This window comes from Chlorocebus sabaeus, chromosome 2 (assembly GCF_047675955.1).
Source record: "Chlorocebus sabaeus isolate Y175 chromosome 2, mChlSab1.0.hap1, whole genome shotgun sequence".
NCBI classification, from domain to species: domain Eukaryota; kingdom Metazoa; phylum Chordata; class Mammalia; order Primates; family Cercopithecidae; genus Chlorocebus; species Chlorocebus sabaeus.
Genome location: NC_132905.1, coordinates 15,357,164 through 15,384,833, shown reverse-complemented (window position 1 = coordinate 15,384,833; position 27,670 = coordinate 15,357,164). Strand labels below are relative to the sequence as shown.

Sequence of the window (27,670 nt, the reverse complement as noted above, 5' to 3'; positions counted from 1 at the left end):
CATTCAAAGCTCTGTGTGTGGGGATGGGGAGGGCAGAGTTGGGGAACAACGGGGTGCTTCCTGCTCCAGGGCTGACCTCAGGCACAGACACCGTGGGCAGAGCTGGAGCGGCCCCAAATTCCCTGCCATCCCCTCACTGGCGCACTCCACAAACATTTGCTGAGAGCTTGGGCTGTGCCAGGCGCCCCGGGAGCACTTTACATTTATCATCTCACACAGTTCATCCCCACAGCCCCATCAGCGAGGTCACATCGTTAACACCACTGTGCAGATGAGAAAACAGAGGCTCCAAGAAAAGCAGCCAGGACTCGAGGTCACACAGCTCGTGAGCAGCACAGGCGCACAAAGCAGGGGCGGCGGACTGCCATCTAGCCACCTGCAGAACAGGCTCTCCTGCCCAGGCTGCTGTGGCAGCCTCCTCCTCAGCCTCCACCCCATCTCCTATCATCTACTCCCCACAAGTAGCCAGAGGGATCCTGCGAAAACTGAGTCAGATCTGCCCCTCCTCTGCTGAAACGCTCCAAGGGCGACCACCTCACTCAGCGTAGAAAGCAAAGCCCTTATAATGGCCCTCAAGGTCCTGTGCAATCTGCCCACCAGCCTCCCTACTCCTACTGCCACCTCTCTGACTTGATCTCCTATTGCTCTGCCCCTGGCCACTCCGGCCTCCCTGTGCATCCTGAAACAGGCTCCTGCCTCAGGGCACTTGCTATTTCCCATGCTTGGAATTCTCTCCCCATAAAGACAGAGGCAAAGTCCTTTTCCTGATGTGACACCCCTAGAAGAGGCAGAGCCTGGATTCAGAGAAAACAGAATGCACACAGCTGAGTCTTCAATAAGAGAGAAGGATGCTGTGTGACTCTGGGCAGGTCAGGGAACCTTTCGGAGCCTCTATTTCCGCATCGACACAATGAACAGGCAACGCAAGAACACCTTCCCCACCAGGTTCCTGGGGGGCTGTGGTGCTTGGAAAGTGTTCACTGGGCACAGTTCCTCACACATGTGGGCACCAGTGTTATAATGACATCCACAGGGAGAGCTGGAATAGTCAAGAAAGGCCTCCCAAGGAGGTAGGATAGGAGCAAGGATTCTGAGGTCAGACGTGGAAAGGCCAAGAGCCACTGCAAGCAGGCCATGGGCCAACAGGGCTCCCCTGGGAGGGAGCCCAAGACTTGGGGGAAGGCAAAGCCTTCCAATCTGGGATCGACGTACCAGCAGAGGGGAGAAGAGATGCTCCCACCTGGCATCCCTCCCTGTCTTCTGGTCCCAGCACTCTGGGGGCTTCCTTCTGGGAACCACTCCTCTCCTGACTACCATGTGGCAGAGCTAGGTCCCTCACCCAGAAGGCAGCCAACCCACGGAAACAGAGAAATTCCCGTTCTTACTGAAGGTGGTTTGAGATGGGTTTTCTGTCACTTGCAACCAAAGGATCCTGACAACCAGCTGGCTCTTGCTGATCTCAGCAGCGGCAGCAACACCATTGTCTTTATTATTGTTCTTGTTATTTCAAAATCTTCAAGAGGAGGGACAAACGAGGCCAGGGGAGAGGCCACCAACAGGCTGTCCAACAGCCGGAAGACACCAAGCCTGAGCGGGAAGGTATCAGGGTCCTGCAACCCAAGAGGCCCAGGCAGGGACTCTCTTACGCCCCTGGAGGAACCCACTACTTCCTCCCAGGGTCTCCCAAAGGGGCATGAGTGCAGGAAGTAGGACGGACCATGTGGGAACCTCCTGTTTAACAGCTGATGTTGCAGAAAAGAGAAGGGAGCCATTGCCCACAGGCCACAGGAAGTGGAAGTCTGGGTAACAGAATCGCACCCTCTAAGAGAGACCCACCTTCTCGCCTTTTCATCTCAAAGAACAAGAAGGACCACCCACAAACTGAAAAACAAGTCTCCAACTTAAAACCCCTATAGGAGCTGGGCAGGTGACAGGGGATGCTGTGTGTCTCCTTAGCAAAAGCAATGACTATTGTATCCTTTTAACAGAGGAGAGTGTATCTGTCTAGTAAACACACAGGAATACTCCTCTCTTCCAAAGAGAAACCTGCTACCCTCCACTCGCCTTAAAACACGTAATTCTCTTGGTCTTTCAGTTTTCCATCTGATATACTCAAGGGTTAGAAGAAACATTCCTCTGTCCTCTTAACTCTACAATTTAAAAAAATTAAGAACCAGGCCTAGCACAGTGGCTCATGCCTGTAATCCCAACACTTTGGGAGGTTGAGGCAGGAGGATCGCTTAAGCCCAGGAGTTCGAGACCAGCCTGGGCAACATAGTGAGACCCCATCTCTAAAAAAAACCTTTTTTTTAAATTAGCTGGGCATGGTGACATACAACTGTAGTTACAGCTACTCAGGAGGCTGAGGTGGGAAGGTCACGTGAGCCCAGGGGTTGGAGACTGTAGTGAGCTATGATCACACCACTGCACTCCAGCCTGCGCAGCAAGGCAAGATCTCACCTCAATCAAAAAAAAAAAAAAAAGGCAGGGGCGATGGTGTTCACTCTCGTAATCCCAGCACTTTGGGAGGCCGAAGTGGGTGGATCACCTGATGTCTAGAGTTTGCGACCAGCCCAGCCAACATGGCAAAACCCCGTCTCTACTAAAAATACAAAAATTAGCCAGGGGTGGTGGTGCACACCTGTAGTCCCAGCTACTCAGGAGGCTGAGGGAGGAGAATCACTTGAACCCAGGAGGTGGAGGCTGCAGTGAGCCAAGATCATACCACTGCACTCCAGCCTGGACAACAGGGCCAGACTCCTCAAAAAAAAAAAAAAAAGAAAAAAATTAAAAACCAATAGGGCAAGTGCCATAATAAATGGCAACCAATGTTTGGTCTCAGTGTTAGAAACATGTTATGGAGGGGTGGAGATTGTGGTTAAATGAAGACTGAAGCCCTGTGCCCTGCAGAAGGGGCAGCTGCTCTTCAGGTCCAGCCAAACCAAACGTTGCCTGAAGAAGTGCAAGTGACACATCTTCTGATTACTAAGAAGCTGGAAATAATAGATTTTTGTATGAAATGTCTTCATTTTTCATTGTTGGCAGCTAAATAACAATTTTTAGTTTTTTATTAAACATGGGATTTCACTGTGTTTGCCAGGCTGGTCACGAACTCCTGACCTCAGGTGATCCACCCACCTTGGCTTCCCAAAGTGCTCGGATTACAGACCTGAGCCACCGTACCCAGCCTAAACAAAAAATTTTAAAACAATCCTGTGCAGGCTGACAAAACCCACGTATGGGCCTAACCTGGCCTTAGGACCCCCGGGTTTTGAACCAGTGGTTCTGATCATAAGTAAAGTGAGGGGTTCTGCTGTCATCACATCTGGGGCCTCAGTAGCTTGTACAAGGCCTGGCCCATAGCAAGGGTGCAATCAATGACTTCTGACCAGAGTCGGATATACACACACACACACACACACACATACGTGTGTATGCACACTACTGACCAGACCTGGATACACACACACACCCCTCACACTACTGATCACTGAAGTCAAAGAATCTGAAAGCGAAGTTTCCCAGAGACAAGGGAATCCCCTAGGACAAAAGATTCATCCAACTCATTTGGATACAACTTAAACCCACCTCCCTGTCCTCCAAGGAGTCTCAGCTGTTGGATAAAAACAGACTATCATGGGATAGGAGTCAGAAAACCTGGGCTTCAGTTCCATCTCAACCACAAACTCACTTGGGAACCCCAGGCCGAGTGACTGAACAGCTCTGTGCCTCAATGTCCCCTTTCTGAAAAGTGAGATGATTGGATGAGATGATGTCTCGGTGTCTTCCAGCTCTAACAGCCTGTTTCCAGGATTCTAGTGCCAATAATTTATTTGGGCTAGAAAGGACCAAAGGGTCCTAAACCCAGGTTTCTTCAGCCCTCAGTTACTAAACTGACAAAAGAACCGGTAGCAATCAACAACGATGCACATGGGCCGTCATTGTGAAAAACTGCAAACTACCTAAATGCCCCAATACAAGAGGAACGGGTAAGTAATAATAATTTTACTAGAATGCTATTATGAAATTATGTATTGGTATAATAATTCTTATAAGTATAGCTAATATATATGGAATGCTTACTATGTACCTCGCATTGTTCTGATAGCTTTGCAGGTCCTAATTCACCTAATTTCCCCATCAATCTAAGATAGGGGCGCTATTTTAGGAGATGAGGAAACTGAGGCGCACACAGATGGAGCAGCTGGCCACTCACCACACAGCAGGTAGGCAGTCAGGATTTGAACTGGACAGTGGCCATCATACAGCCCCCACATTTCATTCCGAAGACATCAAAGGCTTGCTGATGGAGAGTGTTTAGCAGTGACACGAGGAAGTACGCACAAGCAGTATCTGTTGTTGTGTACCAGGCTCAAACCAAATGCAAGGAACAAAGAGGAAATACACCCAAAGGTGAAACAGCTATTTGGAAGGGTGAGATCTTTTTACTCATCTTTATTTCCCAAATTTTCTAAAATGAGCGCAGTAACTACGAACACAGCCAGACGTGGCAGGCGTCCCAGGGAGCCGGCTCCGCACCCAGCACTCACCTACTCTACTCCACCCCCAAGGGCCCAGATGTCTGCCTGCCCTGCATCCTGCTGTATCCCAGCATCTGGACCAGGCACACAGTAGGTGCTTAATACAATGTGTTGGAACAAGGGAACAAGTCTATGAGGTAGGAACAGAGATTTCCCCATTTTATAGCTGAAGAAACTGATGTCCAAGAATCAGCTTCCCGAGGTCACAGAGCTGGTCACAGAGCTTGGATCTGGGACAAGCATGAGCACATCTCAGTGGAGACTTTCTACCAAGGACAATCAAAATCACCAGAGCTGGACCGCCAAATACAACACGTGATCCAGAACTAGATCCTGGACTGGTGGTGGGGATGGGTGAGGAGATGTGTACAGGGAACACTTGGGGAGAAATTGGTGAAATCTGAATACAGACTGTGCATTGTATCATTTAGTATAAACGTTGACTTGCCTGATTTTGTTCAAGGCACTGTTGTTACACAAGAGAATGTCTGTCTTCCTAAGTGATGCATGCCAAAGTTTGTAGGGGCATCCTCTCTGCAATTACTCTCAAATGGATCAAAATAATAACAATGCATGTGTGCATGAGGGGGAGAGGGGAAAACAAAGGAAAGGGAGAGGGGGAGTGATCAAATAAAAAGTTACCAAAAATTTAACTCCAAAAAAACATATTAAATTGCCCAGAAATACAACATGTTTGGTTTTGTGCCTAGAGCACCATATGTATGTAGAAATGAATAATATATGCAGCCAGGTATATACACAAAGTATCATTTTACCATACTGAGTTCCATAAGAGCGCCTGTAGCTGAAGAGACATAAGGGAATGTGCTTTTGACACTCACACCTCCACTGCATTTACTACTTTTGTGTTCAAGGGGAAATAAATCTTTAAAACCACCCAATCAACATCCTGGTGGGCCACTGGCTGGTGGCTGAGACCACCCAGAGCTCCCTGACGTGGCAAATAAAACTTTCCAATCCCTCTGCCCTCCCCGGTGTGGTAAGGGCAGGAGGCCAAGGAGCCCAGGCTGCGGCTGCCCCTACACAGGGGTTCACGCTCCCAAGACAGAGTCATGGCCAGGAAGGCCTCTGCCACAGAGTGGGCCCCATTCAGCCCCTTTGGCTCATGCATTCATTTCTTCCACAAATGCTAACAAAGTCCCCATTAAAATCGTCAGGGACTTGGCCATGAACACAGCAGACACGGGCTGTGACCTCATGCAACTTATATTCTAATGGGAGAGAGATACTAAACAAATAAATCAACAAGGTAATTCCAGGCAGTGATGGGTCAAGAAGAAAATCAGTGCAGTGGTGTCGAGAAAGGGACTAGAGGGCTCTCTGAGGAGGTGGCACTTGAGCTGAGAGCTGAAAGAGAAAGGGGGGCTCTTGGTGCAAATCAGGGTTCCAAGAGCTCCAGGTAATAGGAACAGCAAAGGAAAAGGCTTAGAGGCTAGAACCAGCTGAATACAGTGCAAGAACAGAAAAAAATCTGGTCGGGGCAGGACAGAACGAGCTAGGCGGGGAGACAAGGTCTACACAGTGAGCCGAAGCTGGATCACATGATACCTTCTAAGCCATCATAAGGAGCTGGGATTTTACTAACCTCCACGTTCCACCTCCAGCAGAGTGAGGATGGGGGAGGAAGAGGACTCCTTGTGCTTGTTCATGTCCCCAGCAAACAAACCAGAATGAAATGGCAGGGTGTTGGAGCTAAACCCAACGCTGTCAGTAATTACATTAAATATACATAAGCTAAACAGTCTAATTAAAAGGCTGGGACTGTCAGAATGGATTTAGAAAAGCAAGACCGAACTATACGATGCCTGTAAGAGATGCACTTGGAATATAAAGACACAGAGGCAGAAAGGAAAAAATGGAAAACGGTAAGCAGAAGAAAGGTGACATGGCTATAGCAATATCAGACAAAATAGGCTTCAAGACAAGGAGCATTATCAGAGATAAAAAGGAATATTTCATAATGATAAAAGGGTCAATTCGCCAGGAAGACATAATCATAAACACGTATTTCCAGCAACAGAACTTTAAAATGCAAAAAGTAATACCGACAGAACTCAAAGGAGAAAAACATAAATCTACAGTCACAGATGGAGACTTCCAGAGCCTTCTCTCAATAACTACCAGAACAAGGAGTCCAAGCATCAGTAAGGATATACAGATCTGAACAACACTACCAACCACCTTGATCCAAATGACATGTATAGAACACTGCACCCCAAAATAGCAGAAGACACATTCTTTTCAAATGTACATGAAATGGTCCCTAAGGTAGACTACCTGCTGGGTCATAAACCAAGTCTCAATCAATTTCAAAGGATTGAAAACCCATATATATTCTCTGAGCACAATAGAATTAAATTGGAAATCACTAAACAATGAGTTATCTGGAAAAGCCCTAAAATGTGGAGATCAATGCAATCAGATGGCTTCCTCACTCCCCACCCCACCCTCAGAGTAAACAGTGCAGACAACATCTGGCGCAAAAGTCCCCTGGGAGAAAGCAGTTAGGCATCTGTCTCATGGCCAGGTCTAAGCCCACACTCCTAGGTAAAGGGGATACCAGGCTGGGGTAGATGCTCTGGCTTCAACCTCAACAACCCAACTGGCAAATCATTTCAAGAGATGCTGGGGCGGCCAGGCACAGTGGCTCACGCCTGTAATCTCAGCACTTTGGGAAGTCGGCCGAGTGGACAAAATCACCTGAGGTCAGGGGTTTGAGACCAGCCTGGCCAACGTGGCAAAACACTGTCTCTACTAAAATTACAGAAATTAGCCAGACATGTTGGCATGCGCCTGTAATCCCAGCTACTCAGGAGGCTGAGGCAGGAGAATCGCTTGAACCTGGGAAGCAGAGGTTGCAGTGAGCCAAGATTGCACCATTGCACTCCAGCCTTGGCAACAGAGTAAGACTCTGTCTCAAAAAAAAGAAAACAAGAAAAAGAAAAAAGAGAGATGGTGGGGGTCTGTGTACTGTGTTGGAGAGACCAGGTCTTACCAAAGAGGAAACCATACCCCATAATACAGCCCACCTGCCCTGCCTCACTCAGAATGAGCCAGAATGAGGCCAACAGCCAATCAGTTCACCTTACTCAGGGGTCACTCTGGGCAGGGCCAGAGAAGGAGTAAATAAAGTAAAGCACAGTGGTCATGAATATTGGCTTTGGAGTAGAATAATCCTGAGTTCAAACCCACCACTGACCATCACTGGTGTGTGGAACCTTGAGATGGCCCCAGAATTACAGTCCCCTGTGTCTGCGCCCTGGAGGATCCTTTCCCACTTCATGTAAGTGGGACTGTTAGTGTGACTGTTTGGTAAATGAAGAGGCGAAGGGATTTTGCAGATATAATTAGGGTCCAAAATCAGCTGACTGAGCAGGCCTGACCTAATCAGGTAAAGGCTTAAAAGACGCCTGTGGGGGATAAAGCAGGGAGAATACAAGCACACTTCTAGGCCTAGGCCCTTCCTAAAGGAAGAGATTCAAACAAGTGATTCACCTGCTGGCCATGATGTGGCTATGTTGTGGGAGGACCACACCGCTAAAACTCAAGGGCACCTCTAGGAAGTGAGGGTGATCACCAGCCAATACTTTGCAAAAAATGGTGACCCCGGCTCCATAACACATGGAACTAACTGCCAACAACCCCATGCAGATGCCTCCCATGCCCCCACCCCCTCCTCGCTCCAAGCATCAGATGAGATCACAGCCCGGGTCAACACCCTGATGGCAGCCTCATGAGACCTGGAGCAGAAAACCCAGTTACACTGCACCCAGACTTCTGGCCCACAGAAACTTCGAGGTAATTAACAGGCGTTATTTTAAGCCACTAAATGTGTGGTAACTTGTTTGGCAGCAACAGATAACTAATATGCCATCTCTGTGTGATCCCAGGCAAGTGACCTCACCCTCTCTGGGCCTCAGTTTCCTCATCTGCAAAACTGCAAGGCTGTAAATGAAACAGGATGTGCAACAGCCTCACCCAGAAAGTGGGGAGCAGTATGTTCTGTGCCCTTTCAGCTTCATGGAGGGATTTCACAGCAGGGGAAGGGAAGGTGCCGTCTTGTGTTTTTGAGACACCAATCTGTTTTTTCAATCTTCCAATGGGTTGTTTGGAGAAGAGAGTGAACAGCATCTTCTAGCTCCAACTTACAGCCATCCCAGTTACTCCCAACTGCCTTCAGAATGCAGAGACCAATGTCCAGGGCAAGGGACCACTTGGTCAAAATAAATTCAGTTACTTATTTCAAGTCCCAGGAAGGATCTCAGGCAGTGTGCTCATGAGATGCTATAACTGTCCCTGTGCAAAAAGTAGGGAAATATTAAGATTCTAAAACAGAATGCTTAAAAATAACCTCTACTAATTACCGGGGCCTACTCAGGTGCCAGGCAGTGAGCCAAGTGTCTCAATATATTTTATAGATGAGGAAACCAAGGTTCAGATAGGGAAAGTTTCTTGCCCAGGGTCACACAGCTGCTGAGGGGCAGAGATAAGATTCAGACCCAGACAATCTGGCTAGGCCCCTGGCACTTGAGCACAATGCCACACAGTAAAAAATTCTCCTGTGCCAAATCCTCCAGCTCACACATACCCACATGGTCAAAAGACACCAGGCCATCTTAGTCCCCAGAAGTCTGCACAAAAATGCTTAGCAGTTACATAATTCAAAACAATCACATCATGTAACAAAACATAGGCACGTATAGAAGCAATTTTTTCATTCAAAAAATATTTAATGAGCATCTACTATGTGGCAGGCATTGTTGTTGGTGCTGGAGATCAAAATCTCTATCCTCTTGGCATGCCCGTGACATGACACGCTGGTGAGGGAGGCAGACGATAAGCAATAAATAAGTAAAATATCTAGTGTGTTAGCTAGCAGGAAAAAAGCAATGCAAGAAAAGGAAGAAATGGTGAGGTGGGGATGTGCTGTGTCAGAAAAGACCCAGCCAAGAACAGGATTTTCAGCAAAGGCCTGAAGGAGGGGGAGGGTTGAGCCACAGGGACACTGGGGGGTGGAGGGAGCACATTCCACATAGCACAGGTGCGAGGGCCCTGGGGCAGGTGCATGCTTGGTGCATCCGAGAAAACGCAAATGCGCCTGGAGGAAGTGGACGTGGGGGTAAGAGCTACCCAGAAGATTCTGGGATTGGACAGTGGGGATGACTGCGCAACTTGGTGAATATACTCACAACCACTGAATCGTACACTTTAAAAGGGTGAGGTTTATGATGTGTGAATCATATCTCAGTTTTTAAAACTGTATGGGGAAAAAGGAGTGATGAAGTAATGAAAGAAGAGCTGGGAGAGCCAAGAGAGGCAGGTCTTGTGCGACATTCCAGGCCAGACTAAGGGCTGCTTTTACTGAGTGAGATGTAACTGATTAGGGTCTCACTGGATCCCTCTGACTGCGTAAGGAGAACAGAATGTGGGAGGTGAGGGAGAGATCAAAACAGTCAACTGCAATGGTCCTGGCCATTCCCGGCTGCGTGTCCTCAGGTACGCCACTTCCCCTCTCTGCAGCTGTTTTCCTCACCCAAGAAGTAGGCCTGAAAAATCCCTCCCCCACAGGGGAGAGGTGAGAGCTAACAGATGATGAAGTGCTGTTATGATACCTATGCCCGGAGGGTGGAGTACCGATCCTGCCAAACAGTTTTTAATTATGCAAATGAGTTTCCTGAACAGAAAACAAGGGGCACCTTCCTCTGTCTCAGGAAGCAGAGGTTCATCTCGCATCAACAGCCCTCCCAGCCCAGAGGCAGCTGCCTTCACATCTCATCCACATTCTGGCCACAGATGGGGTCCCAAACTCCTCTCTGGGTGTGGTTGGCTCCACTGGCCTCCTCCAGGAAGCCTGCCCTGGTTACTTGGTGACACAGTACCCACAGGAAAGCTGACATCCAAAGAGAGGACAGAACCAGCCGTAGGTCACAGAACAGCCTGGAAGCAGGCAGGGGATCTGCTGTGGGAGGGGAAGGTACACCCATTCCCCTCTGAGACCTTAGTAAGACCATTGTACAGTCTTGGTTTCCACGTCACCAAATGACCTATGCCATATCCAACTGAAAGCAGTCTGGTGGCTCCTCACACCACAGGAATAAAACCCAAACTGCTCACCATGCATCTGAGGCCCACGCAACCTGGACCCTGTAACATGCCAATCTCATCTCCCCTACTCTCCCCTCCAGCCACCCTGGCCTCTTTCTGTTCCTCAAACAAGCCTGGCACAGTCCTGCCTCAGGGCCTTTGCATCTGCTGCCCCCGCTACCTGGAACACACTTTTCTCCACTCTTTCCACCAGGGACTCTTTCTCCTCCTTCAGGACTTGGTCAAATGTCATCTCCCTAGAAAAGCCTTCCTTGTCCATTCCCTCTAAAGTAGATGCGACCATCCCTGTCACAAACATAACCTCATTTTATTTCCTTCTGTCTGCATCCACTCCCCAGCTGTGTGGACTTAAGCAAGTTACTCAACCTCTCCCAGCTTTAGTTTCCCCATCTGCAAAATTGACCTCAGGGAGTTGTTGCAAGGGCTCAAGAAGCATGTGGTACAGTACCTGGAACACAGCAAGGCCTCAGTGGCTGTCCTTATTATGACAACTCTGGTCCTTTTCTCAAGGGATTTCTTTTTGCGATGTCTGAAGATTCCCTGAGGGCAGAGACCTTGTCTTGTTCCAGCCACATGCCAGCACCTAGCACAGTGCCTGGCACACAGTGGTGCTGAATAGCCATTTATTGAATGAATAAGTCTATTAGTGGATGCAAGCATCAACTGCCCACACCCCAACCCTGGCCTCACTCTTCCTGAGAGATGCTCCTTACAGAAGCCACCCCCTCCCAGCAAGCGGGGAAGCACAAGACCCTGGGTCCTGACAGCCGATGGCCACCTGCCTGCACCAGCTTTCAGCAGCCCCAGTCCCGCCAGCCTGAAATAGCTTCGCCTCCCCTGGCCCAGAATCAAGGGATCGTCTGTCAGTTCCACCCTGGGGAAGGAACCAGGCGGGTAAACACAGATTGAGTGTCCAACCACAAGACAAAAGAAGAGCAGACAGACCCTTCTGGTCCTCAAGGAGCCAAGAAAATAAAAATAAGCTTAAAAATCCACACAGGGCTGGGAGGCTGGAGGGCTCCGCTTCTGCCTTGGGACTTCCTCCGGGAGGAGGGGTGAGCCCGCACACAATCACTGCACTCGCTCCCTAGAGTAACCCTAGGAGGTCTGGGGTCATCCCCATTTTGCAGATGGGGAAACCGGGGCTCAGAGAGGCAAAGCAACATCCCCAAGGTCACACAGGGGAAGAGCCAGGAACTGAACCCAGGCCAGATGGCTCGAGAGTCTGCGCTTTAAACCATGAACCGCAAGAGAGGGAGCCTCCCAGACACTCTGCTGGGTGAAAAGGGCAAACCGTATTATGCTACTTACGTAAACACATCTCACGTATTTCCACGCAGGCATGCTAATGCCCCCATACAGTCTGAGAGCACAGGTGGTAATCAAAGGAGCTTTTAGCCCAGTGGTTCTCAACTGGGGGCTATTCTTCACGCCCAAGCCCCTCTAATGGATACTTGGAATATCCGGAGACATCTGTGGTTGTCACAGCTTGGGAAGACGGGTCCTACTGGCATCTGGTAGGTAGAGGCCAGGGATGCTGCTAAGCATCTTACAATGCACAGGACAGCCCCCCCCATCCCAAAGCAAAGAATGATCCAGCCCCGTATGTCGATAGTGCTGAAGGCTTAGAGACTAGTGGGATTTACTCCAGACCAACTGCTAGGGCCACAGATGACCCCTGTGAAACCGCTTCAAGGGGGACTTCTGGCCGGGCACGGTGGCTCACGCCCATAATCCCAGCACTTTGGGAGGCCAAGGCAGGCAGAACACTTGAGGTCAGGAGTTCGATACCAGCCTGGCCAATATGGTGAAACCCTGTCTCTACTAAAAAATACAAAAATTAGCCGGGCGTGGTGGCACATGCCTGTAGTCCCAGCTACTTGGAGGATGAGGCAAGAGAACAGCTTGAACCCGGGAGGTAGAGGTTGAAGTGAGCCAAGATCACGCCACTGCACTCCAGCCTGGGCAACAGTACAAGACTCCATCTTTAAAAAAAAAAAAAAAAAAAAAAAAAAAAAAAAAAAAAACAAAGAGGGATTTTTGATCCCGGCTAAAACACAAATCCCAGAAAAGGATGTAGGCCACCAAGCTCTCTTCCCAGGTCTCTGGGGATGGAACTCTAACAAACTGAGTGGCTACTGCCCTTAACTGGAGCTCACCTCCCCTCTGGGGATGCAACTCATGTCACCTGCAAAACAAGGAGATTCAGACCCAATGACCCACCTGGCTTCTGTTCAAGATCTCCGAAATGCAAGGCAGGAATCAGCTCTGACCTGGCCCCATGTCTGGGGAATGATGCTGTGGGACAAAGCACACCAGTTTGAGGGGCAGCCCCCCCTGTCGCCCACCTCCCTCCAGTATTCCAGCCAGCACGCCTGCGTCTGTTGGAAAAAAAGAAAAGACGCCCCCAAAATCTGAGAGGTCAGGTTCTACTGCAGCCAGGCATGACCTGCTTCAAACACTTAACTCTTGCAAAACCTTTAAGGGAGAGTGGCTGTGAAGCAAATAGGATGTGGGTTTCTTTATCAAAGGGAGTGGCCCCAAGCCCAACAGGTCTTCAGCTCTCTGGCCTGATAAGGGAGTATCTTTCTCTCCAAGAAGGGGGTGCCCTGAAGTCTCAAAAGCCAGAGACACCTACCCCATTCACCTCTTCTTAAAGTGACAGTTAAATTGCTACCAGGGCAAACACCAGAATAAAAGTAGGTAGGCTTCCAGAAGGCTTGTCTGAAGAATGAGTCATAGAATCCCCATGGGGTTGTCCTTCTTATAAGGACAAGGACCTGTTGATGACTTCATTCTCGTGGCCCAGAACACTGCCCAGGATATACAGCAGATGCTCTATACATACCTGCACACAGAGAAAAGCAGTCTCGTATCTTCATGGTTTTACCTGTACAGAGCTCTCTGTCTGCCATACATTAAAAAAAAAATGTCACCCATCTAAATCCTGCTGACACTCAGGTTTTTATCATCAAAAGATTTTTCACTGACTTCCTGATGATGATGTGTCCAACACAAGGTGGCCTGTCCCAGGCTCTCTGGCATCTGAAAACTGAAATAAGGTGGACTTTTTGACTTAATTCTTGCCCACCTGGGCAGCCCGGAGGTCTCACAGGGCCGGTAAGTTTGCTCATGAACACAGCCTCATGTTGGCACAATTCAGGATAGTGGTAAAGAATACGGGCCAGGCAGCCTCATGACCTGGGTCCAACTGCCAGCTCTGTCAGGCTGTGTGACCCTGGGAAACTGACTCGGCCTCTCTGTGTCTCTGTTTCATTTGTAAAATAGGAAGCATAAGAATACCTGCAACTTCTGAGTTAATGCATAAGGAACTATAAGCAGGGCTTGCATGTATATAAATATTAGCAAACTGTTACCACTATTACTATTGCATTAATCTAAAAACCATGTTGAAAATACAATTCTTCCTGTCAGCTTCTTAAAAAATATATTCACATACATATGTATAATTTCATATGAAAAGGGTATTATAAACAGGATTTTACTTCCTTATCTTCCTGGTTGCCTTTCTCCCTAAGATACGCATTCTTCCATCCTTTTCTCCAACCTGCTGTCACCTTATACATACAACACACGTGTATATTATGGTTACTGTTTATTTTCCAAAAGAACTGTGTTACATATACCTCTCAGCATCCTACTCTTCATACGAAGACTACGTGGAAATTCCCCCAAGTCACTGGGGAGATCCCTCTGCCTCAATGACTGTGGAATCAAAGACCTGCCCCCACCCCACCCCCACCCGTGGCATTTCTCCCCAATGTGAGACTAGGAGTACAGAATCATTTAAAACAGAAAAAAATAGTGACAACAAAAAACCACAGTTTCTTGTTTGGCAAGCGGAGCTCCAATGAGAAGAAAAACTTTAGTCTCCTCCCTCCAAAAAGCGGAACCACAGAAAGTGTTCTGGGAGCTTTCTGCCCACAATCCCTGTTCCTCAGAGACCCCATCCCGGTCGGTTCCGGCCAGACCCTCTAACCCTCTACGTCTCTAGAGCTCTCTGTCCTCAGCCACGGGGAGACCTTTGAGAAGCTGCTGACCGACTCCCACCCACAGGCCTCTGCCTGCCCCCCCAGGCCCTCTCTTCTCTTCCGACCACTGCCCAGCTGATACACCCATCATGGGAGTGACTGGCACCTGCCCCTGAGGTGCCTCCCCTTGGCAGGTGGGCCCAAGGCCTACTCAACCTCTTCTAGGGGAGGCGGGGGGGGCCTTTGAGCTCCAAAGAGCTGCATATCCCCCAAAATACCCGCACAGCATTCCAAACACCCAGTGCGCCCGGCACTGTTCTAACAGCTTTGACCTCAGGCTCATCCAAGTTTCACCACACCCCTGTGACGCAGATGCTACACTGTGCCCATTGGACAGATGGGGAAACTGAGACACAGACCAAGTCAGTGATCAGCCCAAGGTCACCTACAGTCCCAGTGGGGGAAAGCCTGCATTTGAACACCAGCAGCATGACTCCAGAGCTTCACTCAACCCTCATGCCACGCACAGACCCGGAGCCCAGAGCGAGAACTCGGCAGCCCGCCATTTCTTTCCGTCCACAGTTCTGCCCATTCAGTGAAGAAAAGAACGGGGGTCACAGAGGGGAAATAACAGGAGGAAGCGCAGGCAGAGGTGAAACATCACACAGACCTGGGTTCAAATCCCAGTTCTGCCACCTTAATAAATCATGTGCCAAGCCCTTCTTGGATGAGCCAAAGGCAGTCTATGAAGTGGCTGGGCACATGAGTTCTGGGGCAGGCAGCCTAGGAACAAATCCTGGCAAGGGTGTCCACCTAACCCAGGGCAGCTCACTTAGATTCACTTTGCCTCGGTTTCCTCACCTCTCAATGGGGATAAAAACAGCATCCCCTTCGTAGAGAAAATTAAATGAGCTGACACACGAAAAGTGCTTAGAATGGCAAGTGATGAATCAAAGCAGTCATAGCAATGACTGTCATTGTTTTCATCATGACTAACGTTGCCCAAAGCACAGGGGAGTACCCCCACATAGCCAGGGCTTCGAAATGATTCGAGCCAAGGTTCTGAGTCAAAACCCCGGGCACTGTTTCCCCCACGACTGATCCAGCATCTCTATGAAAGGGCTGTCCTTGCCGCTTCATGATTCTTTAATAAACACACACAAAACACCAAACTCAGAGGACTCCCTGGAGATGAGGGAGAGAGTGTAACCCAGTTCCTGAAGGAGATGGGGAAAGATGGAGAGGTTCTGGAGGAACCACAAAGCCCTCAGCCTGGAACCAAACAAAACCACTGGTTCCTGTGGCCGGAGTTTAGGGGGTCAAAAGGAAACTCACTCAGAGCCCCCATCCTCCTCTCAGTGCTGACTTAACTCAGACCTCACTTCCTCCAGGAAGCCCTCCCTGATCACCTCTGCTCTCTGGATGCTGAAGTTCCATAACCCTAACTATCTGTACTATTTAATTTTCCTATAACAACAATAATAACAAATATTTATATACCCTACTGCCAGACACTGTTCTAAGTGCTTTACATGAATTTCTATAATTCATTTATCTTCTTTAAAAAACCTATGAAATAGGACCTATTACCATTCCGCTTTTTACAAATAAGGCTCAAACAGGTTAAGGTGTTTGCCCAAGGTCACAAGTCCAAGGACTTAACCTCAAGCAGTCTGGCTCCAGAGCCTTGTACTTCGATTTTAAAAAAAAAAAAAAAAAAAACACCCATTTGGCCACCTCCACTACACTGTCCTCTCCTTGAGGACAGAAGTCACACATGGCCCCGATCACAGGGGTTAGTTTCCACGGTTTCCATGGGCTGATGGGGCCTTCACACCAGGGACACACGGAGGCCAGGGTGGTCCTTTAAGGCCTGCCTCTAACCACATGGAAATAAAAGCAGGGAGGGATTACCGTGCATTCTTCCAAGCCAGGAGACAGCGGAGAAAATCCCTTAGCAAATATAAAGGCTGAGAAGAGAGAGTGGGAAGACAGAAGAGAATCACAACCTGAGGCTGCCAGCCTAGTAGCCATGGAAAGCCTTGGTAATTAGCAGTTCCAGAAGCTCTAAGCCCCAGGTTAGTTTTGAAAACGAAAATGCCTTGGGATGTTTAGGGGCCATTCCTGATGGGCCAAGACGAGAAAGGACTCCTGGTGGCTCACAAACAATGTATGGCTGGTCAGGTTACACAATCCGTCTGTTTCTGGCCCAAGCTTGGGGACACATAGAAGGACAAGGCAGAAAGGAAGCCCGGATTCCCCCTCCTTGTTTCACAGGTGTGGAAACTGAGGTCAGGACAGGTAGCACGACTGGTCCAAGACATACATCCAAGTCAGAATCAATTCATCTCAGAACTAACACATCAGATACAAAAAGAAAAATGTGACGAAGTCAGCAAATATAAAGTGTCAAAGAGATAATGTGAAAGTAGAGAAATCTTTTTTTTTCCTGTTTCTTGAATAATAAGAATGGTTGGCTCCAATCAATTTCCACTATTCCAGCTTCCTCCGACTCTACACGTGGACGATTTAAAACCACAGTTAACTCAAACACAATCTAGATCTGTTCTAAAATGAAACAAACCATCTAGGGCAGGGGCGTGGGAGGGAGAGGTATATTTTCTTTCCCATTAATATAAAAATTGGTTTGTATTTCCTGTTTCTCTTCCAAGCAGAGGAGCAGGGAGTGGCTCAGAAGGAGAAGTCAGGAGTTCCCTAGAATTTGACATTGCTCATAGACACCAGGGTTATCTATACGTTTAATTCAGAAACTGCCAGCTTCTAACTGAACAAATTCTTCCCCCCGCCCCACCCCCCGAAACTATGAGAGAAGAAGGGATGGAAAAGAAAGCCAATCTTGCCTTATTCTTACAGCCCTTTCTAGAAGCGTCCTTTGGCCAAATGGTTTTCAATGCTTCTGCACAATCCCCTCTCCCACACCCCTCTTCCCCCAGTACATCTCCTTTCACAGGCAGAAGGGCTCTAGTCTAGGGCTCTCTTCTCCCTGAGGTGGAACTCTGATCTCACACAGCCTCAGCTGCACCCCTAAGGCATGGGGAGTCCCAGAGGACCCCACAGTCTCCCTCTTTCTCCCAAAGACTGGGAGCTGCAGAGCCTGGCTCTAGGGTCTTTGAAAGAGCCACCCCCACACCAGCCCTTCCTGAACCAGGATTAAAAGACTTCCTAGAGCAGAGGAGTAAATGAGGCCCCAGCAGGAGGCACGGAGATTAAAGCCTTTATAGTCTCCTAACTTCCATCCAAGGCTCTGCCCTGTTCCACCCCCATCCACCCCCTCCACCCCCTGGCCACTTTTCTCACTTCCTAGGAGAGTAGGGAAGTGGCCCCTTCCTCCCTCTCACAGAAAAAAAAGCAAAAGCAAAAGGCAGCATAGAATAGGGGTTTAAAACACTAGCTGGGATCGTCCCAGTTCAAAGCCCAGTACCCCCACTTAATCAGCTGTGCGATCCCAGGCAAGCTACTCGGCCTCTCTGGAGCTAAACTTTCCCAATCTTAAAAACGGAAGGAGGCAGGGCCCAGTAGCTCACGCCTGTAATCCCAGCACTTTGGAGGCCGAGGTCGGCGGATCACTTGACGCCAGGCGTCCGACACCAGCATGGACAACATGGTGAAACCCCCTCTCTGCTAAAAACACAAAAATTAGCCGGCAGTGGTAGCTGGCTCGTGCCTGTAATCCCAGCTACTCCGGAGGCTGAGGCACGAGAATTGCTTGAACCCGGGAGGAGGAGGGTGCAGTGAACCAAGATTGCGCCACTGCACTCTGGCCTGGGGGACTGAGGGAGACTGCGTCTCAAAAAAAAATTTTTTTTAATTAAAAATGGGGGAAATATTCGTCCCTACTTCATAGGACGCCTGTGAAGGTTAAACCAGCTAATTAATGACACATTTAAGGTACCTGGCACATAGTAAGTGCTCGGTTGTTATTTTACAAAGTCTGAGGCCGTGGTTTTGCACTTGGAGGTGGGGAGTTGGGGGGTGGATGCAGTTAGGGAGCCTGGACTGCCGAGTCGTGAGTTCGAAACCCACTCTCCCCGAACTCCAGCAAAAACCTGTGCATGGCGGGTTCTACTCTGGGTTCTGTCAATCCCCGTCCCTCCTCTGAGCTTCAGGTTTTATCCTACTCCATCAACACGCAGGGACACTGGGCTCTGGGGCTCCTACGGTCTGTCCTAGACGAGTGGTGCACCGGGCGCGAAGTCAGTCCTGGGAAAAAGACGCAGGAGCACCAGCTCCCGGGGCCGGGGTCCCCAAGCCCCTGCATCGCGGATGTAACTAATTTTAAAACTATTTGAAAGGCGAGGAGGGGGAAGAAAAGACAAAAGGGCAGCGCGCGCCGCGGGTAAGTGGAGTGCGGGAGAGCCCCGGTCGGAGCAGGACCGTGCGCCGCCCAGGGAAGAAGGAGACGGGACAGCAGCCCTGGAGGAGCTTGGATCCCCCTCGCTTTCCGCGCGCCCCGCGGGGCGCCCCCGAGGCTACTCTCCACCCACAGGGACCACGGCCACAGGTTGTGGGGAACACAGCGGGGCGAGCGGCTGGAGGGAAAGCTGTCCCCGCGCTCCCGGGCGACACTAACCGACTGCAAGAAGCGCAAGGTGCCCACGTAGTCCCTCTCGGTGCCCAAGATCTCGTTGAGGACGCAGAGGCGGAGGCGCAGCTGGCGCTCCGACTCCCGGGCGGCCGAGCACGGGCCGGGGCCGGGGCCGGAGCTGGGCGCCGTGGCGCCAGGGGTCCGGGGGTCCGGGTGGGCGCAGTCCCCAGCCCCGTCACCGCCGGGCTCGCTGCCGCTAGGCGCCTCCATTCTCGCGCGGCCGCGCGGCGCCGGCTCCTTCCCCCGCGCGGAGGTCGCGCCGAGCGGCAGCTCAGGCGTCCAGGCGCCCCATCCCGGACGGGGCGCGCCGGCGGGCCGGGCTCAGCGGCGGGCCGGGCTCCTGGAGCGGCGGGCGGGACTGGGGGCCGGGCGGCTGGGCCGGGGGCGGAGGCAGCGCGCGGGGGCTGGGCGAGGGGCGGGAGGAGGCGGCCCTCGGGGCTCCCAGACGGCGGGCCCCCCACCCCCGCGCCAGGGAGCGTCTGCCAAGTGCCACGCCGCGCTCGGCCGCAGAGGCGCTCTGCGCGTGCACGGGGCCCCTGGGGACGCGGCGCGGCGCTCGGCGCCTCCGTCGGAAGCTCGGGAGTCGGGCGGGAACCTCCGGAAGGGCCCCGCGGAGCCGGGAGTCCCAGGCCGCGCGCACGCCGAGCCGCGCTCACCAACTCCGCACCCGGACGCGTGGCGCCCCCCAGCCCGCCGCCACCGCGGGCTACGCCACTCCCACCCGGCACACGCGATACCCGCCGCGCGCAGGCTCCCGCTTGCAGGTCCGGCCGCCGCTCGGAGTAAACACTGGGGTGGGAAAGCTCGCGGCGGAGCCGCTCGGGGGCAAGCCAACCCCGCCACGCGCGCCCCCGCGGCCCCGGGAAGAGAGGGGCGGCCGCTGCCTGGGCAGTGAAGGCCCTTCCCGGGAGCGCCGGGCCCTCGCGGTGCCCTCGGCGCTGCCACGACCTTGGGAAGGCATATGCGTGGCGCGCGCTCGCTCTCACTTTTCTCTTTCCCGTTCCCTTTCCCATCTCTTTCCTTCCTTCCTTTTCTTTCTGAACTTCTTTGCCCCCGACCCTGCCCTTTCCACCTTTCCCAGAAGAAATTATTACCTGCTCCCGAGTTATTGATCAAGTGGCAGGTACCCTGCCTGCTCCCACTTCCATCCACCCACCTTCTGGGATAAGGCCTTGGGAAACCCAGCTTCTTGTCAGGTTGCTCTGGGTGATGTCGATCATCATCAAACCGCTTGGCAAATGTCCTCACCCGCCTTATCGGAAGGTATGGAGACAGGAGGAAGCTCTGGGGCCTAGAGTCAGCTGCTCAGGTTCAAATCCTAGCTCCCCACTTGCTGGCCGGGTGGCCTTGGGCTGGTTTCCTTGCCTCAAGATTCTCAGTGTTTTCATCAGTATAATGGGAATGATCATGGTACCTAGCTCCAAGGTCCTACTTAGCACACGCCCAACACCTGGAAAGTTCTCTGTAAATGTTTGTTCTTACTATTATTGCATGTGTGAACGGCCCTCTAGGCCTGGCCCCACTCTCGAATGGCCCATACAATCCCTAATCACCTGTATTTCCGGAGCAGAGATTGTATTGTCTCTGCAGGATGTGATTCACGTAGTATCTGCTTCTATAGTTATTGTATGGACAGAAACATTATTGCTTATTTATCGCTGTTCCAAAAGCCTAGGATATTGGCCTCTCAATACTGTAAGTGCCTAAGGACGCAGGGAGAGAATGAGGTGGATTCTGCCCTCTCTGACTTCTTTCTTTGGGATCATGGGTAAGGAAGCATTTGATCTGGGCCTTGGGCTGAGTGAAGTTCCCCTGGGCAGGGAGTAAAAGACATGAGGTAGGTGAGCCTGTCACACTTCGGTAGTGGAGTCATTTGTGTCCAAAGGTAGCTGGTTTTTTATTTATGTTTTTATTCCTAATAAAGGTCTCTGGAGTAGCTCTGCTTTGTGACCTTAAACTGGTCACAGTGCCTCTCTCAGCCTCTGTTTCCTCATCTTTAAATTAATTCTGTCTACCACTAGGGGAGAACATAGTGGGAACATAATGGACCATGGAATGAAGCGGGCTTGCATTTGTATCCCAGTCCAAATCCAACTGGCAGGGTAACCTTGGCCAAGACACGTCATTTCTCTGGGCCTCAGTTGTCTAATCTGTAAAAGGGGAGTCTTTGTGAGAGCAAAATCTGTGCAATACAGACTTTCTCAACCTTGGGACTATTGACATTTGGAGTCAGATAACTCTTTGTTGGGGGAGGGGGGTGTCCTGTGCATTTCAGGACGTTTAGCAGCATCCCTACCCACTAGATGCCAGTACCTCTCCCTCCCCAGTCTGAGAACAGAAAATGTCTCCAGGCTGGGCACAGTGGCTCAGGCCTCTAATCCCAGCATTTTAGGAGGCCCAAGTGGGAAGACTGTTTGATCCCAGAAGTTCAAGACCAGCCTGGGCAACATAGCAAGACCCTGTCTCTACAAAAAAATTTTAAAAATTAGCTGGGCATGGTGGCGCACACCTGTAGTACCAGCTACTGGGGTGGCTGAGGTGGGAAGCTTGCTTGAGCCCAGGAGGTGGGGGCTGCAAGTGAGCTGTGATGGCACCACTGCACTCCAACCTGGACAACAGAATAACGCTTGCCTCAAAAATGAACAAACAGAAACAATGTCTCCAGACATTGCCAGATATCCCTGGGGACAGAATTGCCCCTTGTTGAGAACCATTCATGTGAGGTACCTGACACAGATAGCTGGCACACAGTAGGTGCTCAACAAATGTTAGTTCCCTTCTCAGCCCATGACCAAGGAAGGTTAGCCTCAAGTTCACACACAAATCCCACACTTCACCCAAGAATTGGCCCACACTGCCAAAAAACATTTCCACATTGTGGATCGGTCCCATCCCTGGCCCACCCCAATGTTTTATACTTCGTTACTTCCTCAGATTCTACTGGGATCTTTTTCCCCTTCCATCCCCATCCCCAGCGGTGATTATGACACTAAAAGATGATACAGCTTTTAGTAACATACTTAAGCTCTCTGTGCCTTGCTTTCCTCATCTGTGAACTAAGAATAATACCAGTACCTACATCATAAAGTCATTGCAAGGTTCCTGAGTGCATACATGGAGAGTGCTTAGAGCACACAGTAAGTGCTCAATAAGTAAAGTCTTTTACAATGCGTGGATTGAGTGCTGAATCTAATAGGATGCATTTGGCTGCAAGGAGAAGAAAACTGGGCTATTGATGGCTTAAAGCATAAGGACATTATTTATTTAGCAAGAGGTCCAGAGGCAATTGGTTCCTGCAGCTGGTGTAGGACTTCATGATGCCATCAAGGATCATGGCACCTTTGACCCTCCTGTCCTCAGCATGGTAGCTTTTTCTCCCAAGCTCTAGGGCCTCAAAGGCACAAAGTGGCTGCTGAAACAGCAACATTGCCTCCTCACACACCTCCAATGCAGGAAAGAAAAGTACGAAGAAGACTCTACCTCCTCTGTGCTTCTCTCTTTGGGGGAATAAACTTAAGCTCCCAGCAGGTCAACACTGAAACCATTGGTCACCCTTGAAAAGTCCCTGACCAAGATTGTCACTATCAACTTAGAAAAGACCTGCTTTGTCCCCTGGCACAAGGCTGCCCGGCCAACTTGGGGATCTGTTGTCAAGAGAGAAGAGGAGCTAGCACAGGTAGGCATCTAAAAGTGTCGGCCACAAGCATCTGCTACACACTGGGCATTGGGCAAGGTCCTGAGATTGCAGCACTGAGCACCCCAACAATTTAGGCCCTTGTGGTGCCAGCATTATTCCAGCAAGGGGGGATGGCATTATTCCAGCAAGGGGGACAGACGAGGATAAAGGCAACAAGTTCCTCCCCTCATTCATTCAACAAGTATATACTGAGGGCGTCCTATGCTCCAGGCAGGGCTACAGCAGTGAACAGAACAGATAAAGTCCCTGGCCTCCTGGTGTGTCCAGTCAAGAGCGGGGAGAGAAGGACAATGAATAAACAAGATCCTTTCAGCTTCTTTAAGGCCTGCAAGGGATGGGCCTGGGGAAGCACCATTGGTTGGTGGCACCTCCAGGACTCTGCCTCAGGTCACTACCCCGGTGTCAGGATTCAGCCAGGGGCCTCAGCCTTGGCGGGATCAGTGGGGACACCCTCTCTTCAAAACCTGGCTGGCTCCCAGCTAATCCTGGCACAGACAACTCCCTGAAGCAAACATGACTAAGCAGTCAGGCTGGAGAAGAGCTCTTCCTATCCCCATTTCAACTTTGACCTCTGCTCCCTCCTTCCCCATCATCCGTCCAGGATATCTAGTGGGGAGCCTATCTGTCCCACGTATATGCCAGGGCAGGGCCTAAAGCAGCTGGTAGCTGGGTAACGTTCTCAAAAAGAACAGGGAGGAAGAAGAAAAAAAAAAAACTTGCAGTTCAGGGGGAAGAAAAAAAAAGTGATGATAATGATAGGGAAATTCTCTTTTGCAGGGACAATTTTAGAGTTTCCGTTGCCATGTACTTCGCAAATAGTGGGAAATACCATTTCGTTTCTGTTGCATAAGTTTCACGGTTGCGGGGGAGAAGATTCTGCTGCTTGGAAACATCAGAGTTTCTTATTCCCTGACAAGCCTCTGTCAGCTTCTGCAGGCTGAGGATTTGAAGGCCCCTTCCCAAGCTCTGTTTAAAAGGAAAACTAATTAAGATAAAGCAAGAAAAAACAACAAGTGATTTTTTTCCCCGTCCCAAGTTGAATGAGCCAGTCGAGAAGTGAGTTACTGCACTGTCCGGGGGTGCCATCATTTCCCACATGCAAATGAGTTCTCAAAAGTCAGACCAGCAACCCAGAGCCGGGCTGTTCCTCATTCTGAAAACCAAGAGCAGCTGTCTGAGAAGAAGAGGGAGGCCTCTCCACCCTTAGAATTAGAGCAGCCGGACAACCCAAACCAACGCCGGACACACAGCCCAGGGTTTCCTTCTTCCGACCAAAATATAATTGTCTTCCTAATAGTGGAGCTACCCCCAGCTGCCCAAGTCAAAACGTCTCCAAGGGAAGCCTTGCTGTTGGAAGCACATTCTCCAGAGGGCTCTGGTTCAAAGTCTGATTCGAGCATAATAGGTATCAGATTAAGTCAGGGCTCCACAGCTTTGCCAAATCATACTTGTGCCAGGAGGCATTGGAGACACTGCTTTGAGGAAGCAGAGAGGAAAACATCTAGGACCCTCAGTTCCAATCCCACTCTGCCACCAACATGCAGGACTTCTTCTCCAGCCTTTGGACATTGCTGTAGCACCAGAGACCAGCTTCTCGGCTTCAAATCCCAGTCCTGTTGCTTCCTAGTTGTGTCACTTTGTAAAGTGACTTAACCTCTCTGGGCTTCAATATCTGTATCTGTAAAACGGGGTCAGTAAGAGCTTCTACCTCACAGAGTTGTTGTGCAGATTAAAATATTTAATAGATCCAAAGTGCATAGTATGCTGTCTGATCCTTGGATGGGTGTTTGCTACTGTAACTGGATGAAGCCATGATGCCTGGAGCTATGGCAGCCATCTTGAGACCCTGAGAGAGGACACTTCTGACTAACTGAAGGTGCAGAATGACAAATGGAAAGAATCTGGATCTTTGATGTCATTGAGATCCTGAATTAACCAACCACAGAACCACCCTTCCTCTAGACTTCTTGTATTAAAAGATAATAAAATGTATAACATCCATTTTGGACCATATGATCACCCTATCTTTTCTTTCGTTTTCTTTTTTTTTTTTTTTTTCTTTTTTTTGAGTTGGAATTCCAGGCTGGAATGCAATGCTACGATCTCAGCTCACTGCAACCTCTGCCTCCTGGGTTCAAGTGATTCTCCTGCCTCAGCCTCCCAAGTAGCTGGGATTACAGGTGCCTGCCACCATGCCCAGCTAATTTTTGTGTTTTTAGTAGAGACAAGATTTCACCATGTTGGCCAGGCTGGTCTCAAACTCCTGATCTCAGATGATCCACCCGCCTCGGCCTCCCAAAGTGCTGGGATTACAGGCATGAGCACCGCCCCTGGTCCTGGTCGACCCTATCCTTTCAAATAAGCATTGACCTGACTTCTTGCCACTTTTAAAATGCAAATGCCTCAGAAGGGTGCTGGGCTTCACCCTATTGCTTTCTTAATGGAGCAGAGACCTAAGGTTTATAACATGAAGGCTGGATTGGGAGTAAAACTTGAGAAAAGCATTCAGAAAGAGATTGGTACATAGAAGGTAAATTCTGCAGTTTCGTCAAGGCCAGAGATCGACCTGGATGAAATATCTTGAAATTTTGCAGCCAGGAATGCCAGATGGTTTCAACAGACATACTGGACACACATTTATATGTCTGGGTTATTTTTTTTCCCCCAGAACTGAAGGCTCCAAAATAAAGCTGCCCAGTCCAAATCCAGACACCTGGCAACCCCAGTGGTAACTTTTACTGAAAGCTGTCGGTTTCCTCTGTAGCCGGCAGAAACACAAACAGCCACACCCTCTCCAAATGCCATTTAAGCCGCTGCCTGCCTTCCAAATTTCCAGGGCAAATTCCATTCCTGGAGGCTTTGTTGAGAAGGGGGAAAGCTTGGGCTTTTTTTTTTTTTTTTTTTTTTTTTTTGAGACGGGGTCTCACTCTGTCACCCAGGCTACAGTGCAGTGGTGCAATCACAGCTCACTGCAGCCTCAGCCTTCCAGGCTCAAACACTCCTCCCATCTCCGCCTCCCAAGTAGCTGGGATCCCAGGAATACGCCACCATAACTGACTAATTTTATTATTATTTTTTTTTTTTGTAGAAATGGGGATCCCATTATGTTGGCCAGGCTGGTCTTGAACTCCTGGCCTCAAGCAGTCCTCCCACCTCGGCCTCCCAAAGTGCTGGGATTACAGGTGTGAGGCACCACACCCATTTTTTGAGTGCTTACTCTGTGACAGGCACTGTTGGATTACAGGCACCTGCAACCACGCCCGGTTAATTTTTGTCTTTTTAGTAGAGATGGGGTTTGACCATGTTGGCTAGGCTGGTCTTGAACTCCTGACCTTAGGTGATCCACCAGCCTCAGCCTCCCAAAGTGCTGGGATTACAGGCGTGAGCCACTGCCTGGCCCTGAGATGGAAATTTTATATATCACTTCTGCTCCCACCCTACTGGCCCGATCTTGCCACCCAGATGGCTCTGTGATTCTTTGCCAAGTCATGCCAAGCCACCGCCCAGGTGTTGCAGCTGGGCTGTGGGAATCTTGGTTTCTCGTGCTGAAACAACACCAGGCACATGTAAATAATCGTTGAATGAATCAATATCTCCAGTAGGTTTTGGACTCCAGGTTGAGAGAAACCTCACCGTGAATGCCTGGGACTGTTCTAGGTACTGGGACTAGAATAGTGAACAAAGAAAAACTGTGTGTCCTCCTGTTGCTTATGTTCTAGGGACAGAAGAGACAATAAATAAAGACCCCCAATAAGTTGAAAACAGAGTCTGCCAGATTGTGGTAAGAGTTACGGAGAAAATCAAAATGGGTTAAACAACAGGGAGCACTGGGGCCAGCACATGCCTGGAGCGGGTGAAGGCCTCCCTGAGAAGGTGACATTTTAGCAAAGAGCTGAAAGAAGTGAGGGAGTGGGCCCCACCTATGTTCCAGGCAGCAGGAACAGCAAGTGCAAAGGCTTGGAGGTAGGAGTGTGTCCGTTTGTTCAAGGAACAGCAAGGGGGTAGGGTAGTTGAGATGCAGTTAGAAAGGAGAGGAAAACCAGATGTATGAGCCATATAGTTGACATAGGACTTCGGCTTCTTCTTTGAATGAACTGGGAGCCATGGAAGGTTCTAAACAGAGAAGAGCTATGACCTAACTTAGGTCCTAATAGGATCCCTCTGACAGCTCTATGGGAAGTAAACGAACAGGGGGGTGAGGTCAGAAGCAGTAAGACCTATGAGGAGGATACTGCACTAGTCCAGGCAAGAGACATTGATGACTTGGGCCAGGGTAATACCAGAGGAGATGGAGAGAAACAGTTGATTCTGGATATGCTGTAAAGATGGAGCCAGCAGGATTTGCCCATGAACTAGGGGTGAAATAGAGAGTTAAACATGACTATTCTATTAGTGGGCTCACGCCTATAATCTACGATTTTTGGAGTTGGCATTAACCACGATGGGAAAGATGGCAGGGTCGGTGGGGCTGCTTTGGTTGAGAAGATGGAGCATTTGGTTTTGGCCATGTTCAATGTCAAATTAAATACCCAGGTCAGATGTTGAGTGGGCAGTCACATCCACAATCCTGAGGTTCCAGGGAGAGGTCAGGCTGGAGATAGAAATGTAGCCATTGTCAGGATACAAGTGATAGTTAAAGCGTTGGGGTCAGGCGAGATCACCCAGGGAGGGTATGTGGATGGAGAACAGGACAAGGACAGAGCTCTGG

At 50.0% G+C, this 27,670-nt stretch overlaps 1 protein-coding gene across 3 annotated transcripts in view; it reads right to left on the bottom strand.

The window, feature by feature from the left end:
• PREX1 (phosphatidylinositol-3,4,5-trisphosphate dependent Rac exchange factor 1) overlaps positions 1–19,626 on the bottom strand; it is a 203,288-nt gene extending 183,662 nt beyond the window's left edge. Inside the window, exons 1-3 of one of the 3 annotated variants that reach the window (XM_073006013.1) lie at positions 19,251–19,278; positions 12,891–12,965; positions 11,979–12,181 (exon numbers count right to left, since the gene is read on the bottom strand). In XM_073006013.1, the coding sequence (XP_072862114.1) occupies positions 11,979–12,011 (33 nt within the window). In that variant the 5' untranslated portion in view covers positions 12,012–12,181; positions 12,891–12,965; positions 19,251–19,278. Of the gene's footprint in view, positions 1–11,978; positions 12,182–12,890; positions 12,966–19,250 lie in introns of all 3 variants that reach the window. The other 2 variants (XM_008014635.3, XM_008014628.3) reach the window with 2 other exon arrangements.
• Positions 19,627–27,670: the final 8,044 nt, after the last annotated feature.